This window comes from Palaemon carinicauda, chromosome 8, assembly GCF_036898095.1.
Source record: "Palaemon carinicauda isolate YSFRI2023 chromosome 8, ASM3689809v2, whole genome shotgun sequence".
NCBI classification, from domain to species: domain Eukaryota; kingdom Metazoa; phylum Arthropoda; class Malacostraca; order Decapoda; family Palaemonidae; genus Palaemon; species Palaemon carinicauda.
This window is the reverse complement of record NC_090732.1, coordinates 142985247-143007662: the sequence shown is the minus strand read 5'-3', so window position 1 is coordinate 143007662 and position 22416 is coordinate 142985247. Positions and strand designations below refer to the sequence as shown.

The window sequence follows — 22416 nt, the reverse complement described above, 5'->3', positions numbered from 1 at the left end:
AGACTCAAGGCTGCGAGGTAGCCTTTGACTGCCGAACCCGAGAGAAGCATTTCTTCCCAAAGGTGTACAAGGAACTCCACTATGGTTGGAACAGTGGCATCTACTGTGGTGTTGTCGTGCATCAACTCCACAGAGTGCCCGGTCAGGAACTAGTTGAACTGTTTGAGAGTGAGGAAGGCTGCCCCATTTCTAAGAGGTTTATATGTTGATACCTTTCAGATTCGGACCACTGGGCGGAGGTGGTGTGGCGCAGCATGTGCCCCCCGCCCCCCTTATTTTGATGCATCTGAAAAGAGCATCAATTCCGGAGGGAGAATGAGTCAGTCAGCCACCATCTGAGGTCTGTCCGTTCCTCTTGCCCTATGCGGCATAGAGTCTCCCTGGAATCGGTGATCTGATTTCATTGAGATTTCAGCCACTATTGAAGAGATCTCATCCGGAGGCAGCTGTTGTTAACTAAATATACCAATGAAGAGAGGTGACCAAGCAGAGGAACCCAGCTCTGCGCTAGGAGCTCTCTCTACCTGAGGAAGGGCCGTGCTACCTTCCTCAGCCCCTTAATCCTTTCGTCTGACGAATATGCTTTGTGCCTTGCGGTGTCCAATAGCATGCCTAGGTATAACAGTTTTTGAGAGGGATCAGATGAGACTTTTTGAGGTTTACCATAATCCCCAGATCTTGACAAAACCTTAGAAGCTCATCTCGATGACGGAAAAGGGCAGCCTTTGAGTCTGCCAGAATCAGCCAAACGTCCAGACATTTTAAGAGACGGATGCAGAGTCTGTGAGCCCATGCTGACACAAGGGCAAACACTCTCGTGAAAGCCCGCGGTGCTGTGGAAAGACCGAAACATAGCAGCTGACACATGGGCAAACACTCTCGTGAAAGCCTGAGGTGCTGTGGAAAGACTGAAACACAGCACCTTGAACTGGTATAATTTTTGTTCTAGGGAGAATCTTGGTTACTTCCTGGAAGACGGATGGATTGGGATCTGGAAGTATGCGTCCTTCAGATCCAGAGTCCACATGAAGTCTTTCGGTCTGATAGCAAGTCTGACCGTGCCGGGAGTCTCCATACTGAATGGCGTTTGCTGGACAAACTTGTTCAGGTGGAAGAGATCAATGACTGGTCTCCAGCCTCCAGATGCATTTTCTACAAGAAAGAGTCGACTGTAAAAGTCAGGAGACCCATCGCAGACCTCTTGGAGAGCACCCTTCTCCAACATGGTCTGGACTTCACCCCTAAGGGCTGACTCCTTTGCGGATCCCTTCGCATAGGAGTCTGATAGGAGAGGCACTCGAATCAATGGAGGGAGCGATAGCACGAATGGGACGCGATACCACGAACAGATCATCTCGACCGTTCAGGGTTCGTCCACATGGTGAAGCCACATCTGCCATCAGCTGTTCAGGCATCCTCCCACAGGTGGACATATGGGAGGACTACCCGTCCTAGCGGGGTTGGCCTCGGCCAGACCCCTGCTTGCCTCTGCCTCCATGGAAGGATTTTCCTCCTCGAAAGGTCTTATTGGACATCTTGCGACACTGCTGTTTGTGGTCTCTAACCATTTTCTTCGGCGGTCTAGGAGCTGGATTCCTTTGTGGTTGAGGAGGGTGAGGGCTTGAAGTCAAGACCTTGTGAATAAGAGTTCGTATTGGACTTCCTCCACTTCTCTGCCACTCGCTCGACGTCCTCTGGATTGAACAACAAACTCCCCTCGAAGGGAGCATTCCTGAGCCTTACTACCTCGGCCTGAGGGAGTTATCTATGGAACTTCCCTATAATGGCAGCCCATCTCCTCAAGATGGTGTTGGCCCAAAGGTTTACCAGCTGATGAGACAGGCAATCGATGGCCCAAGTGCCAGATTATAGGAAAGTCTCCATAAACTTCCTTGTGGACTGTTTGGACAAGTCCTGAGACCAGCCCAATTGTCCTATAGATCCCAACCAGAAATCAAGCCAAGAGGTAGCCTGCATGGCATACCTCGTGATCTTTTCCAGTTTCAGGATTTCGGAGGCCGAGAACAAGATGGGTATTCCTGTTAACTTCTCAAAAGGTGTGCCCTTCGAGAGTGCCTCGATAGAATGGTCTAGAGGCAAAACTAGTAGCTGCTCATTGAGAATCTCATATTACCTCCGCCTCCACTGCATGATAAAAGGCAGCAGGAGGAGTTTGGAGGAGGAGCTGGTGCGAAGGAGGAAGAAGACCCAGTCACCTGGGACACAGACTTCTGCTTGGCACTCTTCAACACCTTTGACCAGGGAAAAACTGCACTGACCTTCAGGGGTTTCTGAGTGTCATAAAACTGGTCTGGGACATATCTTTACATTCAAAAGGGGCGGCCGATGGATCTGGCAGCCAATCGATGCTTCCGATGCAGGCTAACACCTGCCAGATGGCGTGTTCCCTCTCCTTTTTCTCTGCCTCCGTCATTTTAGGGCTAGCGGCAACTGGCAATATGTTGTCTTCGTAATCATTTTGCTCATCCACTTCCGAGATCTCTTCAATAGGAACCCGGAGTGAGCCAAGGTCGTAATCAAGATCGACAGAGGACTGGACAATTTCCAGTGACGTACTCAGTTCTCTCTTTGTCTCAACTCAAGGTGAGGGAGGCCTGGCCGAAGATTTAGGGACGATAAATAAATCTTTCGGCTCTCTGCGCTGTGGCAGAAGTTCCTTCATCAGTGTAGGCCTTGCAGCTTCCACTGACCTGCAGGAGAGATGGGACTCCACAAGGATAAGAACTGCCTCACACCGAGAAAGGTAAGGTGCCTCCATTGGCACTACCTCGGCTGGAGTTAAACGGAACGAACCCGTACAGGAAATCGTCCGGTCCTTCTTGGGAGGAGAAGGTCTAATCCTCTTCCTCTTCCCTTTGGGCCTTGATTGTGGAGACTTGAACTACAATGGACTCCCCTACAGTTCTGGAGCCCTCTCTTCCCTGGCTCTCCTCCTCGTGCGAAGGCTCTGCCAGAGCAGAATCCTTAGAGTTTCCCCTGAAGTCAACTGGGGGAGAGGGGCTTGGGAAGAGAGGAGGCAACAGGGGAATCCTGGGAGTGCCGCCCAAGAACTGAGAGCGGGGACTGACCCCGTCACAGCTTGCCGCATTAAATTGTAAATGAAAGACTCTTTAGGGAAAATACAAAATCTTTTAAACTGTTTTATTTGTAATTGTATTGCTTTACTTTTTATTACCGTAGATTGTTTTAGGAATTTAGTTAGCTCATGTCCATTATCACTCAAAATTCCTTTATTTTTATTCTTAACAGGTAGCTGGCGACAGGTCACTACACTCAGTAGGGCTTCAAAAGATCAAGTAGATTTATAACAAAACTAGAAAAACTGTAATATCAGGAAGAGCTGTCACCTGGATACTGAGATCATTGTTTCCTGGGGATATTTAATGTTATTTACTGGACATACCCAACACCTACAAGTCTGATGTGGTGCCATTGGCTTGGGTTAACAACAATGTCAGATCAAGATAGGGCATAGTGGAATTAATGATCCCAACAGGAAATCCTCACTCGATAGGGGTAGAAAATAGCCCCATAGTAGGGTGATATCCTTTCTGATTGAAAGTGTTTACCCACTGACTGTACTCTTGAATCAATTCAAGCTGCTCTTTATAAAACACAAGTGATCACAATCAAGAGACATATAATTTCCATATAGGAGTGTAGTTTATAATGAGCAAAACTTAGAGAGAGTTAGCTTCCGTGGAATGTCTGTGCTGTCAGTATACAAAGCAAATAACATACAAGTACAATTGTTTTTGAGTGCCACATGAAGCATTTTGCAGGCATTTGAATTTTCATATTGGCAGAAATTCCCAAGTGCAAAGGGATGTGACAAGGCAAAACTATTGTGAATTAGCCTGGCTGTGATGAAATGGTGTTTGTGAAGAATATTCATTCTTCCAGTAGGTGTATAGGAGAAGGAGGACAAATCTATGCTGCACACACATATGTTTTAACAATATTGAACTTTGGTGAGTGAAATTTTTTTCACAAAATGAATATTAAATGAATCACCTGTTTCCAGGGACTTTGTACTGTATTCCTATGGGGGTGTCCAAAATGTGAACTTTTCAATATTAATCTTACCCGATAATCATGTAGCTGTCAACTCTGTTGCCGACAGAAATCTACGGTAGGGATACGCCAGCGATCGCTATACAGGTGGGGGTGAACACCACAGCGCCATCTGTGGTCAGGTACTCTAGTACTTCTTGTCAACACCACCTCAATTTTTCCTCTGTCGTGCCTCCGGCTAGACCTACATGGATACGCTGTTGATTCTGGAGTTATTGCTCACGATTTGGTGATGTATTTGCTCTAGAGTTTAGCCTTCGCTATTCAGGAAGCTATATCATTAGCTTAGCAAGTTTTTGGAATTAATTTGATTTAATTTTTTATTTAATTTTGGTACGAAGAGAGTATGAACTCTCTTTCACTTTTAAATGGCCGACCCTTCCCTTAGACGGAAGTGTTGGTGTCGAAGAGAGTATAGACTCTCTTAATTTTGCTTAACAAAGTTATAGATTTATTTTATATCTCTCCGCCTTTTATAGGCCTCTTTGATTAACTTCCTTTTATTATAAACTTATTAAAATTAATTTTTATATTTGTTTATATTCGACCTTTCCTAATAGTAGGCGGTCTTTTCTTGGAACCGAAGTTAATTAACTTTGAGCCTGTCATTTCGTTTTTACCTGTTAACATATTATGCCATTTTAATGTTTTTGAAAGAATTTCTTTGATAGTCTTGTACTGTTTTCAAAGTTGAACTAACGTTTTGTTTTGTCTCTGCAGTTGTTGACGTTCAGAACGTTCAACTTGCGCTCTATCGTTACGATAGAGAGAGAGTCTATCACGGTGTCACGTTGCAGTAAGAGTAAACCGATTCTAGCGTTTTGTTCATTCTTTCTTAGCTTAAATGGTTCTATTCTAATAAAGGAAATTTTTATTTGGGAAACCTTTCAGTTTTTTTTTCCTTTAACAATAATATGTTTTAACGATATATATAATTGGGCTCTTCTCTCAGGTGCTAAGTCAAGAGAGAGAGAGAGAGAGAGAGATAGAGACGGAAGGAGAGAGAGGAGGATAAACGTTTCGTTCAAGCGGGTAACGTTGTTATCGTTTTTGCTCTTCTCCCTAGTCTCTTTAGGGGAAGAAGGTAAACGTTTCTAGAGTTTTATTCTTGTTCTCAGACTTTATGCGGTGAGAGATTTTAAACGTAGTTTATTTGATCTAGTGTTTAATCTCTTTTCCAGCCACTGAATTATTTATCTTTCATTATGTTTTTCTGTTACATTGTAATACTGTTTTCGCAATTACTAACTTTTAATGAAGGATAGAATTGCGTGTTTCAGGTACAAACCACTTAAAGTTTCGAGTTCAGTGAAATAAGTGCAAACAGAAAATCAAAAGTGATAAAGTGATACACGCAAAGTGTTACAGTGTTGCGTTCGAGGGTTCGTCTGTTCGTGCCAGTTGTTCGCCTAGTCTGGGACCTCTTACAAGCTCCTAAGCCCAGGGGAGAAGTAATGTCGAAGGACTTATGGGTTCAGCAGGCCTTGATCGACGAACAGACGTTTCCCTCCGTGGTTTCGGGTGTAACCAACTCACGTAGCCGACGTGATCACCCCACCCACACAAAGACGAGAGAGCCCATTTATTCCTCGTCTGTGGAAGAGGTTTCTCGCAGAAACCATGGACCAAATCTTGCAGCTTTTAAGTGCAAGTCGGTCCCTTCCACGCAAGTCCAACTCCTAGGTGGTGCCATTAGCACTGGGTCAGTTCGGACTTGCTGCAGTACGACAACTGCACACCTCCCAGAGAGGCACGGTGGTATCGCAACAGACAGTAACTCCATCTGTTGCCGCACCAGCTGTTTTAGAACCTCAGTTTCAACGGACAGTAGCTCCGTTTGTTGTTGTCTTTCTCTAACTCTAGTGGTCTATGCTGCTGACAATACAGTCGCAGCTTGCGGTGTTGATGCGGGAGTTTCAGGCAGAGAAGGTTAATACACCTCCTCCTGCGAGCGCTCCTCCTCCTCTGCGCAGTACAATCTGCCAGACGTATGAGGTTGAGGTTCCTCAAGCTACCTCCATGCGTGAGCTGCCGCGTTGGGAGTTGCCAGATACCAGCGCTGTGCAGCAACCTCCACTTTCCTTGAGGCAGGAGCCTCTTACCACGCAGCAACCTCCTCAACAATGGGGGCAGGAGCCTTATGCCTTACAACCTCCTCTACCCTTGAGGCAGGAGTATCTTGCATTACAACCATCCTCGAGGCAGCTACCTCTTGCGGTGCGACAACCTCCACCATCCTCGAGGCAGCAACCTCAACTCCACCTCTGCGCAGTCCACCCTGCCAGACGTATGAGGTTGAGGTTCCTCAACCTACCTCCACGCGTGAGCTGCCGCACTGGGAGTTGCCAGATACCAGCGCTATGCAGCAACCTCTTGCGTTGCGGCAACCTCCACCATCCTTGAGGCAGCAACCTCAACTCTTGCGGCAGCCACCTCCACCATCCTTGAGGCAGAAACCTCAACTCTTGCGGCAGCCACCTCCACTCTTGAGGCAAGAACCTCAACTCTTGAATGGGCTCTCGTGGCATGGTTGGTTTCGACCTGGCCTTTCATTAGAAGGGGCTAGCATTCGATCCCAAGTATGAGGTAGAAATTTATTTCTATTTGAACACGATGTTGTGTTGATATTTATCCATATTGACTCATTAGGGGTAATTTGAATGAATTACTACCAATTGTGTCACGTGGTGGCCCGGGGAAATCTGGTAAAACTCGCTGGTACAGAGACTGATGTCTCACCAGGTAAATCCTCGGACAGCTAGATTAGTGTCAGGTTCAGATTTCTTTAAAAAATCCTCCTCTACCCATCAGGCAGCCTCATGCTTATGAGGAGCCTCATGCTATGCGGCATCCTCCTCAAACCATGAGGCAAAAGCCTCATGCTATGCGACAACCGCCTCAACCCATGAGGCAGGAGCCTCATACTATGCGGCATCCTCCTCAACGCATGCGGCATAAGCCTCATCCCTTGCAGCTTGAGCCTCATCCCATGCAGCATGAGTCTCATACCATGCAGCATGAGACTCATCCCATGCAGCATGAGCCTCATCCCATGCAGCATAAGCCGCACGCCATGCAACATGCTCTGCTTACCTTACAGCATGCTCTACATACAGCATGCTCTGCATACCTTACCGCATGCTTCTCAGTCACACATCTTTGGTTGTTGCCAACTCACTAGACTGTCAAGCAGTTTCATAACGTTGCCTTCTAGTCTGCTGCTTTTGCACCAGTGAAACCCTCACTGAGAGAACTTAGCTTTTCTCGGATATGGTTCCTGTAGATGAGAAAGTGCTATTCTCCCTCCTTCTGATTTTCCCTTGAGGACTCTGTCATTTGGAGAGGAGCCTTTAGCTGCTTAGCCTCCTATGGACTTTTATTTAAGCATAGCATGCTTCCAGGGAGGGTAATGGTTCCACTTCAGTCGCTATCCCCGTCTGTTACCACACCTGCTCCCATAGACCTTGAGCTGTGTTGCAAGACATGCAGTCCAAGCTTAGTCCTTGTTAGAGGATTTTTTGTTTACGGAGTCAGTGTGTCACTGGGAAGACGTTCAACAACCAGCAGAAGTGTCTTGTTGTGACGCAGTGCGGCAACCTCAGCAACCCGATAAGGAGTTGTCTGTACGACCCAGACAGTCTAGACAGCTTCGGGTTGTCACTGTACTTCCTCGCTTCCCCATGGTTGACAGTTCACAGACTGTGCAGCAGTACCATGATCTTGTGTCCGGCTCCGTCAGACGACTAGCTTTTAAGAGCTCCCACAAGTCGTCGCTGTCTGGAGATTCTCAGATGGACTATGGATCTGACCAAGGAACTGGGCCTCCTGGTCAATTTTGAGGAGTCCCAGCTCGTCCCATCCCAGACCATTGTCTACCTGGGTATGGATCTTCAGAGTCGAGCTTTACGGGCTTTTCCGTCGACCCCAAAGATATACTAAGCCCTAGATTGCATCCAGAGCATGCTGAGAAGGAACCGATGCTCAGTCAGGTAGTGGATGAGTCTAACAGGGACACTTTCATCGCTGGCACTGTTCATCGAGTTAGGGAGACCCCACCTCCCCCCCTTCAGTATCATCTAGCGGCTCACTGGATAAAGGACATGACGCTAGAGACGATCTCAGTTCCTGTTTCCGAAGAGAGGAGGTCTACTCTCACGTGGTGAAAGAACAGCTTTCTTCTCAAGGAAGTCTACCTTTGGCTGTTCAGAAACCCGACCGCCGTCTCTTCTCTGACGCATCAGACACGGGCTGGGGTGCGACTTTGGACGGACAGGAATGCTCGGGAACATGGAATCAGGAGCTAAGGACACTTCACATCTATTGCAAGGAGCTGTTGGCGGTTCATCTGACCTTGATAAACTTCAAGTCCCTCCAGCTTAACAAGGTGGTGGAGGTGGACTCTGACAACACCACAGCCTTGGCTTACATCTCCAAGCAGGGAGGGACTCATTCGTGGAAGTTGTTCTAGATCGCAAGGGACCTCCTCATCTGGTTAAAAGATCGAAAGCTCACGCTGGTAACGGGGTTCATTCAGGGCGATATGAATGTCATGGCAGATCGCCTTAGCCGGAAGGGTCAGGTCATCCCCACAGAGTGGACCCTTCACAAGAATGTTTGCAGCAGACTTTGGGCCCTGTGGGGTCAGCCAACCATAGATCTGTTCGCTACCTCGATAACCTAGAGGCTCCCGTTGTATTGTTCTCCGATTCCAGACCCAGCAGCAGTTCACGTGGATGCTTTTCTGCTGGATTGGTCCCATCTCGACCTGTATGCATTCCCGCCGTTCAAGATTGTCAACAGGGTACTTCAGAAGTTCGCCTCTCGCAAAGGGACACGGCTGACGTTGGTTGGCTCCGCTCTGGCCCGCGAGAGAATGGTTCATAGAGGTACTGCAATGGCTGGTCGACATTCCCAGGACTCTTCCTCTAGGAGTGGACCTTCTACGTCTACCTCACGTAAAGAAGGTACATCCAAACCTCCACGCTCTTCGTCTGACTGCCTTCAGACTTTCGAAAGACTCTCAAGAGCTAGGGGCTTTTCGAAGGAGGCAGCCAGAGCGATTGCCAGAGCAAGGAGGACATCCACTCTCAGAGTCTATCAGTCTAAAGGGGAAGTCTTCCGAAGCTGGTACAAAGCCAATGCAGTTTCCTCATCCAGTACCACTGTAACCCAGATTGCTGACTTCCTGTTACATCTAAGGAACGTAAGATCCCTTTCAGCTCCTACGATTAAGGGTTACAGAAGTATGTTGGCAGCGGTTTTCCGCCACAGAGGCTTGGATCTTTCCACCAACAAAGATCTACAGGACCTCCTTAGGTCTTTTAAGACCTCAAAGGAACGTCGGTTGTCCACTCCAGGCTGGAATCTAGACGTGGTCCTAAGGTTCCTTATGTCATCAAGATTTGAACCTCTCCAATCAGCCTCTTTTAAGGACCTCACATTAAAAACTCTTTTCCTCGTGTGCTTGACAACAGCTAAAAGAGTAAGTGAGATCCACGCCTTCAGCAGGAACATAGTTTTCACATCTGAAACGGCTACATGTTCCTTGCAGCTCGGTTTTTTGCTAAAACGAGCTTCCTTCACGTCCTTGGCCTAAGTCGTTCGAGATCCCAAGCCTGTCCAACTTGGTGGGGGACGAACTGGAGAGAGTACTTTGCCCAGTTAGAACTCTTAGGTACTTTCTAAAAAGGTCATAACCTTTACGAGGACAATCAGAAGCCTTATGGTGGGCTATCAAGAAGCCTTCTCTTCCAAGGTCTAAGAACTCAGTTTCTTACCTATTCAGGCTCCTGATTAGGGAAGCACATTCTCATCTGAAGGAAGAAGACCTTGCTTTGCTGAAGGTAAGGACACATGAAGTGAGAGCTGTGGCTACTTCAGTGGCCCTCAAACAGAACCGTTCTCTGCAGAGTGTTATGGATGCAACCTATTGGAGAAGCAAGTCAGTGTTCGCATCATTCTATCTCAAAGATGTCCAGTCTCTTTACGAGAACTGCTACACCCTGGGACCATTCGTAGCAACGAATGCAGTAGTAGGCGGGGGCTCAGCCACTACATTCCCATAATCCCATAACCTTTTTAACCTTTCTCTTGAATACTTTTTATGGGTTGTACGGTTGGCTAAGAAGCCTTCCACATCCTTGTTGATTTGGCGGGTGGTCAATTCTTTCTTGAGAAGCGCCGAGGTTAAAGATTGTGATGAGGTCCTTTAGTATGGGTTGCAGCCCTTTATACTTCAGCACCTAAGAGTCGTTCAGCATCCTAAGAGGACCGCTACGCTCAGTAAGAAAGACGTACTTAATAAAGGCAGAGTAATGGTTCAAGTCGTCTTCCTTACCAGGTACTTATTTATTTTATGTTATTTTTGAATAACTAATAAAATAAAATACGGGATACTTAGCTTCTGTGTTAACATGTATGCTGGTCTCCACCCACCACCCTGGGTGTGAATCAGCTACATGATTATCGGGTAAGATTAATATTGAAAAATGTTATTTTCATTAGTAAAATAAATTTTTGAATATACTTACCCGATAATCATGATTTAATTGACCCACCCTTCCTCCCCATAGAGAACCAGTGGACCGAGGAAAAAATTGAGGTGGTGTTGACAAGAAGTACTAGAGTACCTGACCACAGATGGCGCTGTGGTGTTCACCCCCACCTGTATAGCGATCGCTGGCGTATCCCTACCGTAGATTTCTGTCGGCAACAGAGTTGACAGCTACATGATTATCGGGTAAGTATATTCAAAAATTTATTTTACTAATGAAAATAACATATTTCTTGTTTTTTTCATAAAAATTTTTTCTTTTATCCTAGTAATTGTGGGACTGAAGTGAAGAAGGATGCTGTACTAGTTTTTCCCTTACAATATAAATATAGTTATTTGATTAATTTTTCTTATTAAATAATCTTTATAATCTTCTTTCAATACATTCCCTCCAAAAGGGTGACTCACGTTCCAGCCTATAAATACATCAAGAATGTCATTTTTTTTCTCCTAATGTTCTTAAGGCTTACCTAAACTTGAAAAAAATCCTACCTGGAAAGTATACTGCTTTATTTACTTAGAACTCGGAGCAGAATACAGTGGAGAGAGACGGTATACTCAAGAAAAAATAATAGCGAAGTAAGGCACTTGTTAGGTCCCCTTGCCCAGTATAAAATCAAGGGCTGGTACCCAGTGCCCAGTTCATCCTTGATTGTTTACTTTTTTCCCCAGATTCCTGGATATTCCACCGTTTTATCTTTTAATATAGTGAACTTTGGAGTGTGGTCAACATTCAGACACTAGGCAGTTTGCGTGCTACCCTTGACCACAGTCTGCAAATCACTACATTAAATAATGCTATAATCCATGGGGGATGCAAGCTCCAGATGTGCTGGGAGGGAGGTTCTTAGGGCGGCGTGCATCCCTAGGCTTAAGTAACTCAACGGATACCTTAGCCCTCTTACTGAGGGGTATATCGGAACAGGCTTTCTCATTGGGAGAGAAACTGGGCGTTTTCGGGTGGACGACTGGTGCTTTGGGGTGGAGGCCCACGAGGCTGGAGGGACTGGTGGGAGTCTCTCTTAGTAAGAAGTTTACCCTGGGAAGGGAACCCTCCTGCAGCCAGAAAAGGTGACGGAACCTAGTCCGAGGCAAGGGTATCACTGGAGCGGGGCGAGACGGTTTTCACAAGGTTGGATTTTCACAAGGTTGGAATTTCACAAGACCGATCTCAGCGTGACACTGACACGTTACAAGAAGCTCTTTCACGCGATGCTGCCACGTCACAAGAAGTTCTGTTATGCGACGCTGCCATGTCACGAGAAGCTCTCTGTCATGCGACGCTGCCACGTCATGAGAAGCTCTCCGTCACGTGACGCTATCACGTCACGAGAAGCTCTCTGTCACGTGATGCTGCCACGTCACGAGAAGCTCTCTGTCACATGACGCTGCCACGTCACGAAAAGCTCTCTGTCACGCAACGATGGCACGTCACAAGACACTGCTTTGTCACGAGACACTTTCAAGTCACGCAACTCTGGTCTGCCACGCAACGAGGCAAGACCGAGCAAGAGCAAGAGGGCTAGACCCAGGGGAGGAACTACTTTGGATCGTGAATCCATTTCACGCAACCCAGAGGGACCATGGTGAAGACAACCCAAAAGAAATCACTCTGCGGAAAACCCTAGGGTTCACGCGACGAGGACTCTTTCAAGAGCCCGAAGGCTCATAGTAACACAAGTCAGGAGAGCCCGAAGGCTCGTCGTACGATAAGTCACGAGAGCCGAAAATTTCCTCGCAACATTGGTTACAAGAGCCAGAAGGCTTCGCGTGATGGGGGACCAAAGTCTCCCTGTCACAAGAGCCCGAAGGCTCACCATAATGGCCGGCCCTTTTGCCCAGGGGCTCAACGAAACTGGGGTTGAGCAATCCCGAGGGATCAACACAATGAGAAACCGAAGTTTCTCTGCTACAAGAGCCCGAAGGTTCTGCGTAGCGGGAGGCACAAGACCCCGAAAGTTTTCGTAGCCTGGGTTGCGAGAACCAAAGGGAGCTGCACAACAGGAGATCGAAACCTCCCTGTCATGTGAAACCTGCACATCAGCGTGACGGTTGGCACGAGAGCCTGCTGGGTCAACGTAACCAACGTTGCGAGACCCCGAAAACTTAACGCAACTGGAACCAGGGGGTTCCGTGCCGCGAGAACCCGAAGGTTCAACGCAACGAGGATCCGAAGGTCCTCCAGTGTCACGAGATCTCGAAGGCTCAACGTGACAGGAATTCGAAGACTCCTGACCACGCAGACCTAAAGCGTGTTGGTCATGAGACCCCGAGGGGTCAACGTGACTGGAACCCTGAGGTTCAAAAAGGTGCCTCCTGACCGCTCTAAGAGGAGTGCCCTGAGGATGGAGAGGGGTGACAAATGTCTCCATCCGACAGACCTCCATAGAGGAATGTCCAACAGGCTCCTCCCAAGGGGAGTCTGGACAAGTACACATGGGACAAGTCACTCACACGCACACACAATCTGGAAAGAAAAAGAAAAAGCGAATTATCAAAGCCAGTTAATTCGGGAGAGCGTGGGCACTAGACCCATCTCTACGGAGCCAAGAAAGCAAAGCGGTTACTAAACCCAGGTGTGTGAGTGAGCGGGGTAGCAAGCTACACCCACCCACACCACCTAACTAGCGGGTGCAATAGTTATCCCTCAATAAAAATCATCATGGCTAGTTCAGCTTTGCTGAAACAATAAAACCTATATACATAGTAGAAGGTTTGTATTTATGCAGAAACAATTAAATGTTATTGAAAGGAGCTGATTGTACGTGTGTAAGTGTCAGCTGGAAAGGAGGTGTGGCTACTCACCACCTCAGCAGCTGGATAACCACTTGTTCTCCAACTTTAACGACCGACTTCAGCTTGAGCTGAATCTCAATAATAAAAGGGCGAGGTATGTATGCCATGTAGGATCAAACGTAATATGTAAATTATTTGAACAGTAAATGAATAATAAAAAACATAAAATATCTTAAGATCAGTAACAAAGTTAAAATAGATAGATCTGTCATATAAAAACTATGAAGAGAGATTTAAGTCAGTATGTTCAACATAAAAACATTCACTGCAAGTTTAAACTTCTGAAGTGCCACCAATTAAACTATGAGAATAAGAAGGACATTCCACAACCTGGTCACAGCCAGAATAAAACTTCTAGAATACTGCATAGTGTTGGGCTTTATCATAAAGTAGGCAAGACTATTAGAATTAACTGCATACTTAGTACCACATACAGGATGGTACAGTCTGAGAAGATCTGAATGCAAAGCATGGTCAGAATTATGAAAAACGTTATGCAACATTGATAAAGAACTAACTGAACAACAGTATCAAAGAATAATATCCAGATCAGGAATATGACAAATTCGTAGATAATTTGTATTTTTCCTAACTATACAAACCTTAGCTATTTAATAGGAGTTATTACTTTCGGCGTAGCTGAAATGACGAGCCATTAGAATTTTTTAACGAGGGTTTACTACCCCACCGCTAGTTAGCGGGGGGTGGGGAGGGTAGCTTGCTACCCCTTCCCCCCCCCCCCCCCCAACACACACCTGTGCTTGACCTCACTTTGTTCCGTAACTGACATACAAACCACGCTACCTAATAGGGGTGACTCACCCATTAGGAAGAGTGGAAAGTCCCGGCCAGTACTGGCTTTTGGCTTTGCCCGGGGACTCAGTATCTGAGTGCGTCAGCACTCAACAATAAGCAGTCCCTGAACCTCGCTAAAACCTTGCTACACAAGGGCTGCGGCCTACGTAAGCTGTGTGTGAAGGTATAAAGTGTGATTCGTCCTAGGAAGTTGACCTTTAGTCCTTTAGATGGAAACTTTAGGCTAGGACTCTCCCAATACCACCTCGTCAGGGTATGGGGACGTGACAGTATCAGCTAAATACTAGGAACACAAGGAAACATGGTTTACCTGCAGTGGTTTGAGGTCAGCTGTACTGTACAGAGAACCCAGAATGCTGCTTTCCCCAAGAGAGGGGAGGATGAAGAAAAGAATAAGGGCCAGACATACCTTTTCATTCATGCAGACTAAGACCAGGTACAGTAACAATGCCCTCAACCTTCTGCTACTTGTCCATTAAGGAGCCTGAGGTTTTAAACCAGCTGTTGTGCAGCCACCACAGGGCCGATAGAAAACGTATCGAGCCTCCTGTGGGTCACGTCTTGCAGGTAGTGGGCTGTGAAGGTCGTCTGACGCTTCCACACCCCAGCTTGGAGCACCTGCGTCACTGAGAAGTTTTTCTTGAAGGCCAGGGACGTAGCTACGCCCCTGATGTCATGTGCTCTAAAGCGACATGACGGAGGAGGGTCTGGATTCAGGGACAGATGAATCACCCTACGAATCCATGCCGAAATGGTGTTCTTGGTGACCCTCCTCTTAGTCCTCCCAGTGCTCACAAACAATGCCTGCACCTGGGGACGGACTGCAGCCGTTCTTTTGAGATATAGCCTCAGACTCCTTACTGGGCACAGTAGGAGATGGTCTGGGTCATCTGTTACAGAACAAAGACTCGAAATCTGGAAGGAGTCAAACCGAGGGTCCGGCACCCCCGGATTCTGAGTCTTAGCAATAAACTCATGGATGAATTTGAACGTTACCTCCCCCCATCCCCTTGAATTGGCGATGTCATAAGAGAGACCATGAAGTTCACCGACTCGCTTGGCCGAAGCCAAAGCTAGTAGGAACACCGTTTTCCAAGTTAGGTGGCGATCTGAAGCCTGGCGTAATGGTTCGTAGGGAGGTCTCTTAAGAGACCTGAGAACTCGAACCACGTTCCATGGAGGAGGTCTCACTTCCGACTGAGGGCAGGTAAGTTCATAACTTCGTATAAGTAGGGAAAGTTCCAGCGAGGAAGAAATATCCACTCCTTTGAGCCTGAAGACTGCACTTAAGGCTGAGCGATAGCCTTTCACCGCTGAGACTGAAAGGCACATTTCTTCCCGCAAATACACAAAGAACTCCGCTATTGCTGGAATAGTGGCATCGAGTGGAGATATACCCCTTCCACGACACCAACCACAGAAGACTTTCCACTTTGCCTGGTAGATAGATGCGGATGACTTTCGCAGATGTCCAGACATCCTAACCGCAACTTGTTGCGAAAATCCTCTCTCAGCGAGGAGATGCTGGATAGTCTCCAGGCGTGAAGTCGTAGTGAATCTACGGCTTTGTGGAAGATGTTGGCGTGTGGTTGTCTGAGTAGCTCGTGTCGCGGAGGGAGTTCTCTCGGAGGTTCCGTTAGGAGTTGCAGAAGGTCCAGAAACCATTCTGCGTGATGCCATAGCGGAGCTATAAGGGTCATTGAAAGATTGACCGATATTCTGGTCTTGTTGAGCACCCTCCTCATCAGACAGAACGGGGGAAAGGCGTACACGTCGATGTTGTCCCACCATTGTTGAAGGGCATCTTGCCAGAGCACCTTGGGATCCGGGACTGGGGAGCAGTAGAGCGGAAGCTTAAAGCTCAACGCTGTCGCGAACAGATCCACAGTCAGGGAACCCCACAAAGTCAGGACTTCGTTGGCTACTAGATGATCCAAAGATCACTCAGTACTCACTATCTGAGACGCTCTGCTCAGACTATCGGCGAGCACATTCCTCTTGCCTGGAATGAAACGTGCCGATAGTGGAATCGAGTGGACTTCGGTCCATCTCAGTATCTCTACTGCGAGATGGGATGACTGCTTTGAAAAGGTACCTCCTTGCTTGTTGATGTAAGCCACTACTGTGGTGTTGTCGCTCATCACCACCACAGAGTGACCCGCCAGGTATTGTTGGAACTGTTGAAGGGCCAGGAAAACAGCCTTCATCTCTAGCAAATTTATATGGAGGCACTTTTCTGATTCTGACCACAGACCTAAGGTCCTGTGTTGCAGAACGTGGGCCCCCCCACCCTTTCTTTGAGGCATCCAAAAACAGCATCAGATCCGGGGGGAGGACGAGAAGATCCACTCCTCTTCGTAGGTTCTCATCTGTCACCCACCACTGGAGGTCTGTCCGTTCCGCAGGTCCGGGGAATTGTAACCCTGATTCCACCGAGACTTGAGTCGCCACTGGAGGGATCTCATCCTGAGGCGACCATTGGGAACTAGACGAGCCAAAGATGAGAGGTGACCGAGGGGACATAACCACGATTGGGCTGGAAGTTCTTCTCGTCTGAGGAAAGGGCTTGCGACCCTCCTCAGCCTTGCTATCCTGTCGTCTGACGGGAAGGCTTTGTGGAGATTGGTGTCTATGATCATGCCTAGATATACCAGTCTTTGAGTGGGAAGCAGAGAGGACTTCTCAAGATTTACCATGATCCTCAAAGCTTGGCAAAGTCCCAGAAGTTTGTCTAGGTGTCGAAGAAGGGATGACTCCGAGTCTGCTAGGATCAGCCAGTCGTCCAGATAACGGAGGAGACGGATGCCGATCCAGTGTGCCCACAACGATATTAGGGTGAACTCTGGTGAAAACCTGTGGTGCTGTGGAGAAACCGAAACACAGCACCTTGAACTGGTAAACCTTGTTGTCTAGGCTGAATCTTAAGTACTTCCTTGAAGATGGATGGACTGGGATCTGGAAGTACGCGTCCTTCAGATCCAGTGTACACATGAAGTCTTGCGGTCTCACTGCAAGTCTGACCGTGTCTGCGGTCTTCATGCCTCCAGACGCCTTCTTTACAAGAAAGAGTAGACTGAAGAAGCCTGGAGACCCATCAACCACCTCTTGGAGAGCGCCCTTCTTCAACATGGTCTGGACTTCTGCCCGAAGGGCTTGCCCCCTTGCCGATCCCATGGCAAGGGAGCTCAACGACACTGGATCCGCTGTCAGGGGAGGTAGAGATGTTGTGAACGGGACGCGATATCCCTGACTGATTACGGAAATCGTCCAGGAATCGGCCCCGAGTTGCTGCCACCTGTTCGCGCAACTTTGTAGGCATCCCCGCACTGCTGGACATGCAGGGGGACTGCCAATCCTAGCGTTTGCGGCCTCGGCCGCTCCCTCTAGGATTCTTTCCTCCCCTCCCCTGGAGGACTTTTTGCCTTTCTTGTCCTTGACAGGAGAAGGCTTAGACACCACCGTCTTCGCTGCTGCTGCCAGTTTCGTGGTCTTGGTAGGGCGTGGCTGCTGGCGTGCTGGAGGTTTATAGGGCTTCGATGTCAGAGCCCTATGTAGGAGAGAGTCCTGGTTGGACTTCCTCCACCTCTCAGCGGCCTGCTCCACGTCCCTAGGCTCAAACAAGTTCTTTCCCATAACGGAAGAATACCTGAGCCTGCTGATCTTGGTATTAGGGACCTTTTGATGAAACCTCTCGGACACCGCATCTCGACGTTTCAAGATGGTGTTAGCCCACAAGTTCAAGACTTGGTGGGCTAGAAACTTGATCGTGCGAGTGGCCGAGAGTAAAAAGGTCTCCATAGCCTTCCTGGTACTTTCTTTGGATAAATCCTCTGAACGTATCAGGATACCTAAGGTCCCTAGCCAGATATCCAGCCACGAAGTGGCCTGCATGGCACACTTCGCTACCTTCTCCTGGCTAAGGATCTCCGTTGCCGAGAACGAGACCTGCCGGTTGGAGAGTCTCTCAAGAGGGACTCCCCTGGTAAGCTCTTCCAACGATTGGTGAAGGGGGAGAGGCAAACAAGTCTCCTGTACGATGGCGAAGTACCTCCTCTGTTGGACACGAGGACGTGGGAGGAATTTGTTGCCGGCGCTAGATCGTCTGGAGGAGGCAAGCTCGGAGTGCTGGACTTCGATCTTGTCTCTGGCACTCTTGACCCCTTGAGACCAGGGCAAAGCCGCACTGGCCTTCGAGGGTTTTTGAGTCCCAAAGACTCGGTCCAAGACCGTGTCTTTGCCCTCACGAGGAGGAATCTCTGGGTCAGCAAACCCATTGAGATTCCTCATAAGGGTCAGAACCTGCCAGAACGGGTGTTCTGACTCCTGCAGCTCTCCTCCTGAAGGACTAGCAGCGAAGTCTCCTGTCCCCAAAGGCTCTTCTTGGGGGGACTCGCAGACGTTCTGCGAGTGGCTGGCTGGCTCCGGTCTAAGCCTTGATGAAGACTTTGGTACAGTCTTGGAGTCCTTCGACTCCCTCCTGGGAGGGATGCAAGACTCCAACAACGACGGGGGTAGGCTCTTCTCCACCCCTACCCGAGAAGACTTTCCACCGCGAGGTGGGGTTTCCCTTATTGCCGCGATGGGGGAACGCCTCACCTCACATGACTCCCCTGAGGACGGGTAGTCTTCGTTCGAAGGGGAGGGAGAAAAAGTCTGGGGGGGTGAGGAGGCTTGCCTCAAGGACTTACGAGGAGTCAGCTTTGCCCTCGGAGAAGTTACCATGTTTGAAACTCCTCTTTTCCTCTTCAGGGAAGGAGAAGCTGCCAAGGATTTGTGGCCCAGGTCAGAGAGAACAGGCTTACATGCCTGCATGACCGCTCTGACCAGTGTTCCAAACCAAGGCTGCTGGCTGACGGCTGCGCTGTCAGATACTCCCTCTGGAGGGAAAGGGATCGATCGATCCCTGGGAGGAGTTACCAAAGGGGGGTTCGCCTAAAAATAAGAGGATGATGGAGAAGAAATGTCTCTGGACCTTTCTAGAACCTTTCCCCTTGCCGGTGAGCGCGCTGTTCTGCGCTTGCGGGGGGGGGGGGGGGGGGGAATGCAACGATGATGACCTTGCCGCGCGTTGTCTTGCAGCCATGCGCATGGGGGGGTATTGGCGATCGCGCTGGTGTTCGCGCGATGGGGAATACCCTGGGGCGCGCAGGGTCAGGCTGAAGAGCCCATGCGGGCGATGATACCGTTGGGTGCGCGCGCGCAGGAGAGACATCTTTTGCGCGCGGGCGCACATGAGTACGCACGCACATCAGGCTGGGGAGATAGCCGTGGGCACGCAGGGCGCTCGTGCGCATCCTCGTGGGCGCGAGTGGGAGACTGCGCGTGAAGGCGTGCTGGCGAGGGATGGCGCGCAGGTGGAGATTGACGGCGCGTTGGCGAGCGCTGACGAGCAGGGGAAGTATTCATCTTCCTTACTGCGCCCAGATCAGAAGATCGTGGGCGCGCAGGAGATCGTTGGCGCGGAGAGCGCTGGCGCGCAGACGAGCACTGGACCGCAGGAGAGCGCTGGCGCGTTGGTGAGCGCTGGCACACAGGAGAACAATGGCACGCATGCCGCGCAGTAGCGCGCAGGTGAGCACTGGCGGGCTTTAGCAGGAGCATCATCGGCAGTAGATGAGCGCTTGCGCGCAGGAGAGTGCTGGCGCGCAGGTGAGCGCTGGCACGTAAGGGACGTATGTGCCAACTTGCGCATACTCCCTGGTTGCCCCGAAGGGACCGTTGCCTGTCTCACAACAGGATGTGTCGGCGCCCACAGCGCATCAGCAGCCAAGAACGGCGACGGCAGGTCAGCAGGTCTGACGAGTGGAAGGTCAACGTGTCCTTTGTAAGGACGATCTTCCACTGAAGGGGATCGCGAACGATCCGCACAGAGGTCCAGGGTTGTAGGTGGGAGAGTCGGAGAACGATGGCGAGGTTCCTCTGCGGCGGACTGCGGCGGAGATGATGAGCCGAAGAGGCGCCTCCTCACACCCTTGTGAGGTGAAGGAAGGCCTGTCCGGCGAAGAGGAAGGCGGGCTTTACGCCGTATGCGCCCTCTGGGGGCCGTGGGGTCAGCGAGCTGACCGTTAGCAGTCCTCCGAAGAGGAGTCTCTGTGAGTGAACTCCCCCGAGGGGGGAGAATCACCCGCAGGAGAGACTATTGGACTTAGTTCCTCCCTCGAAGGATGAGCAGAGGGAGAAACTAAGCCTTCAGCTACAGCAGGTTGATCAGGTGCAGAGGTTGGAGATACCGCATCGGAAGCCTCTGCCACCACAACGTTGATGATAGACAGAGGATTAACCTCTGCCAAAGTCGGCGATTGCTTGACAGCGGCCCCCAACCGGATCATGTCAAACAAGGCTTCCTTGGAGGGCGAACCCTCAAGCCCCAAGGAAGACCAAAGCTGAAACAAATCATTAGTACACAAATTAATATTCAAATCCTCCCCCGGGGGAGGAGGAGCTGCCTCGCTATGGGAGGCAACTCCCTCTCCCGAACCCCGAGTTCGGGCAACAGAACTATGGCCTACGCTACCACTCGACAGTTTCTCGGAAGAAACCGATTGAGCGGGAGCTTCAGAAGAGGTTTGGGCAACGGAAGAAGAGTCCTTGGGATTTTCTCCTTTCAAAGAAACTTTCGAAGGAGAAATATCCCGCTTGGACTTCTTTCTTCCGTCGCTGAGAAAACCTCTCCCACTGGGAGGTAGACCACTCCCTACACTCACCACACTTATTAGTTCTATCACACTGTTAGCCCCTACAATAAGGACAAAGGGTGTGAGGGTCTGTATCGGCCGCCGACATAAACGTACCACAAGGGCAGTCGGGTAATCCAGGACACTTTCGCATGATAGCAGAGGCCAACTTCAAACACACCTGTAAAAGAAAAAGCAAAAAGCATCAATGGCCGTCAGAAAGGCGAGGGTGAAAGCGGACACGTCCGACTACCATCCAAACCGAGAGCAAAGTGAGCTCAAGCACAGGTGTGCGTGAGGGGGGGGGGGGGGGTAGCAAGCTACCCTTCCTACCCCACGCTAACTAGCGGTGGGGTAGTAAACCCTCATTAAAATTCTAATGGCTCGTCATTTCAGCTACGCCGAAAGTAATAACCCCTATTAAATAGCGTGGTTTGTATGTCAGTTACGGAACAAAAGAAATTTTACAGACCTCAAGTGTTTCTCCAATAAACTAAGATGAGAGTCAGCAGCTGAATACCAGACAGGAGAACAATACTTGAGACACAGTAGAATGTAAGAATTAAAAAATTTCTTCAGAATAGATTGATCACTGGATATCTTAAAAGGGTTTCTCAATAAGCCAAATTTTTGTGCAATTGAAGAACAAACAGACTGAATGCATTACTCAAAAGTAAATTCACAATGAAGAATCATATTTAAAATTTTAAAGGAGTTGTATATAGTTAAAGAAACATTATCAATGCAGAGATCTGCATGTTGAAGAGGCGCTATCCTCAACCTCATTAGAATCATACTATGAATTTTGTTAGGGTTCAACTAAGCTAGAGAACATCTGTAATCTTGCTCCATGCTTTTGCTTTTTAATTGTTTTCTTGCTTTAATAAAGCTTTCTTTTCATATACTATTTTCCAACATTGAAATAGTTTTATATTCCAGCATTCTATTAACCTTTCAAAATTTTCCTTTCCATCTAATGAACCTGCTGTGAAATCTTCACCAAAGTATTATAGATAACCCCTCAAAAATTACAAGTTCTTTGTCTCTTTCTTACACTACTTTAGAACTTGAACCTTTTAACAACTTACCCTTTCAAAAATATCAAGAACTTGACTTGGGTTGAGAAACTCCACAACAGTTGATGACAACTGAGATTCAAGGTCTTTGTTGTATTCTAAAGCAGTATCAAACTGACCTGTAATGAAATGACAGAACATCAAATGTGAAATTCATAGCAATACCATATCTATTTAGATAACGATTTTTCTATAATACAAAACTGATTACAGTATTTCATAGCAACTCGTCACTTCTATAAGCCCCAATCATAGTCTTCACATGTCCTTGACACTACAGTCTTATGTCTAATAAAAAGGAGAAGAGAATTATTTACTTCGACTATGGGGAACTTGATCCAAAAGTACATAAAAATACCTGCCTCCTTTTTCATGAAGTCTAGATAAAGGCTGAATGATTGGCAGG

General features: G+C 48.4%; 1 protein-coding gene across 4 annotated transcripts in view; it reads right to left on the bottom strand.

The window, feature by feature from the left end:
- The window catches only part of Polr3A (RNA polymerase III subunit A), a 342849-nt gene that overhangs the window by 147428 nt on the left and 173005 nt on the right, over window positions 1–22416 (bottom strand). For all 4 annotated transcript variants that reach the window (XM_068379133.1, XM_068379131.1, XM_068379132.1 and 1 more), the window contains exon 5: window positions 22023–22129. In XM_068379133.1, coding sequence (XP_068235234.1) covers window positions 22023–22129 — 107 coding nt within the window. The remainder of the gene's footprint in view (window positions 1–22022; window positions 22130–22416) is intronic.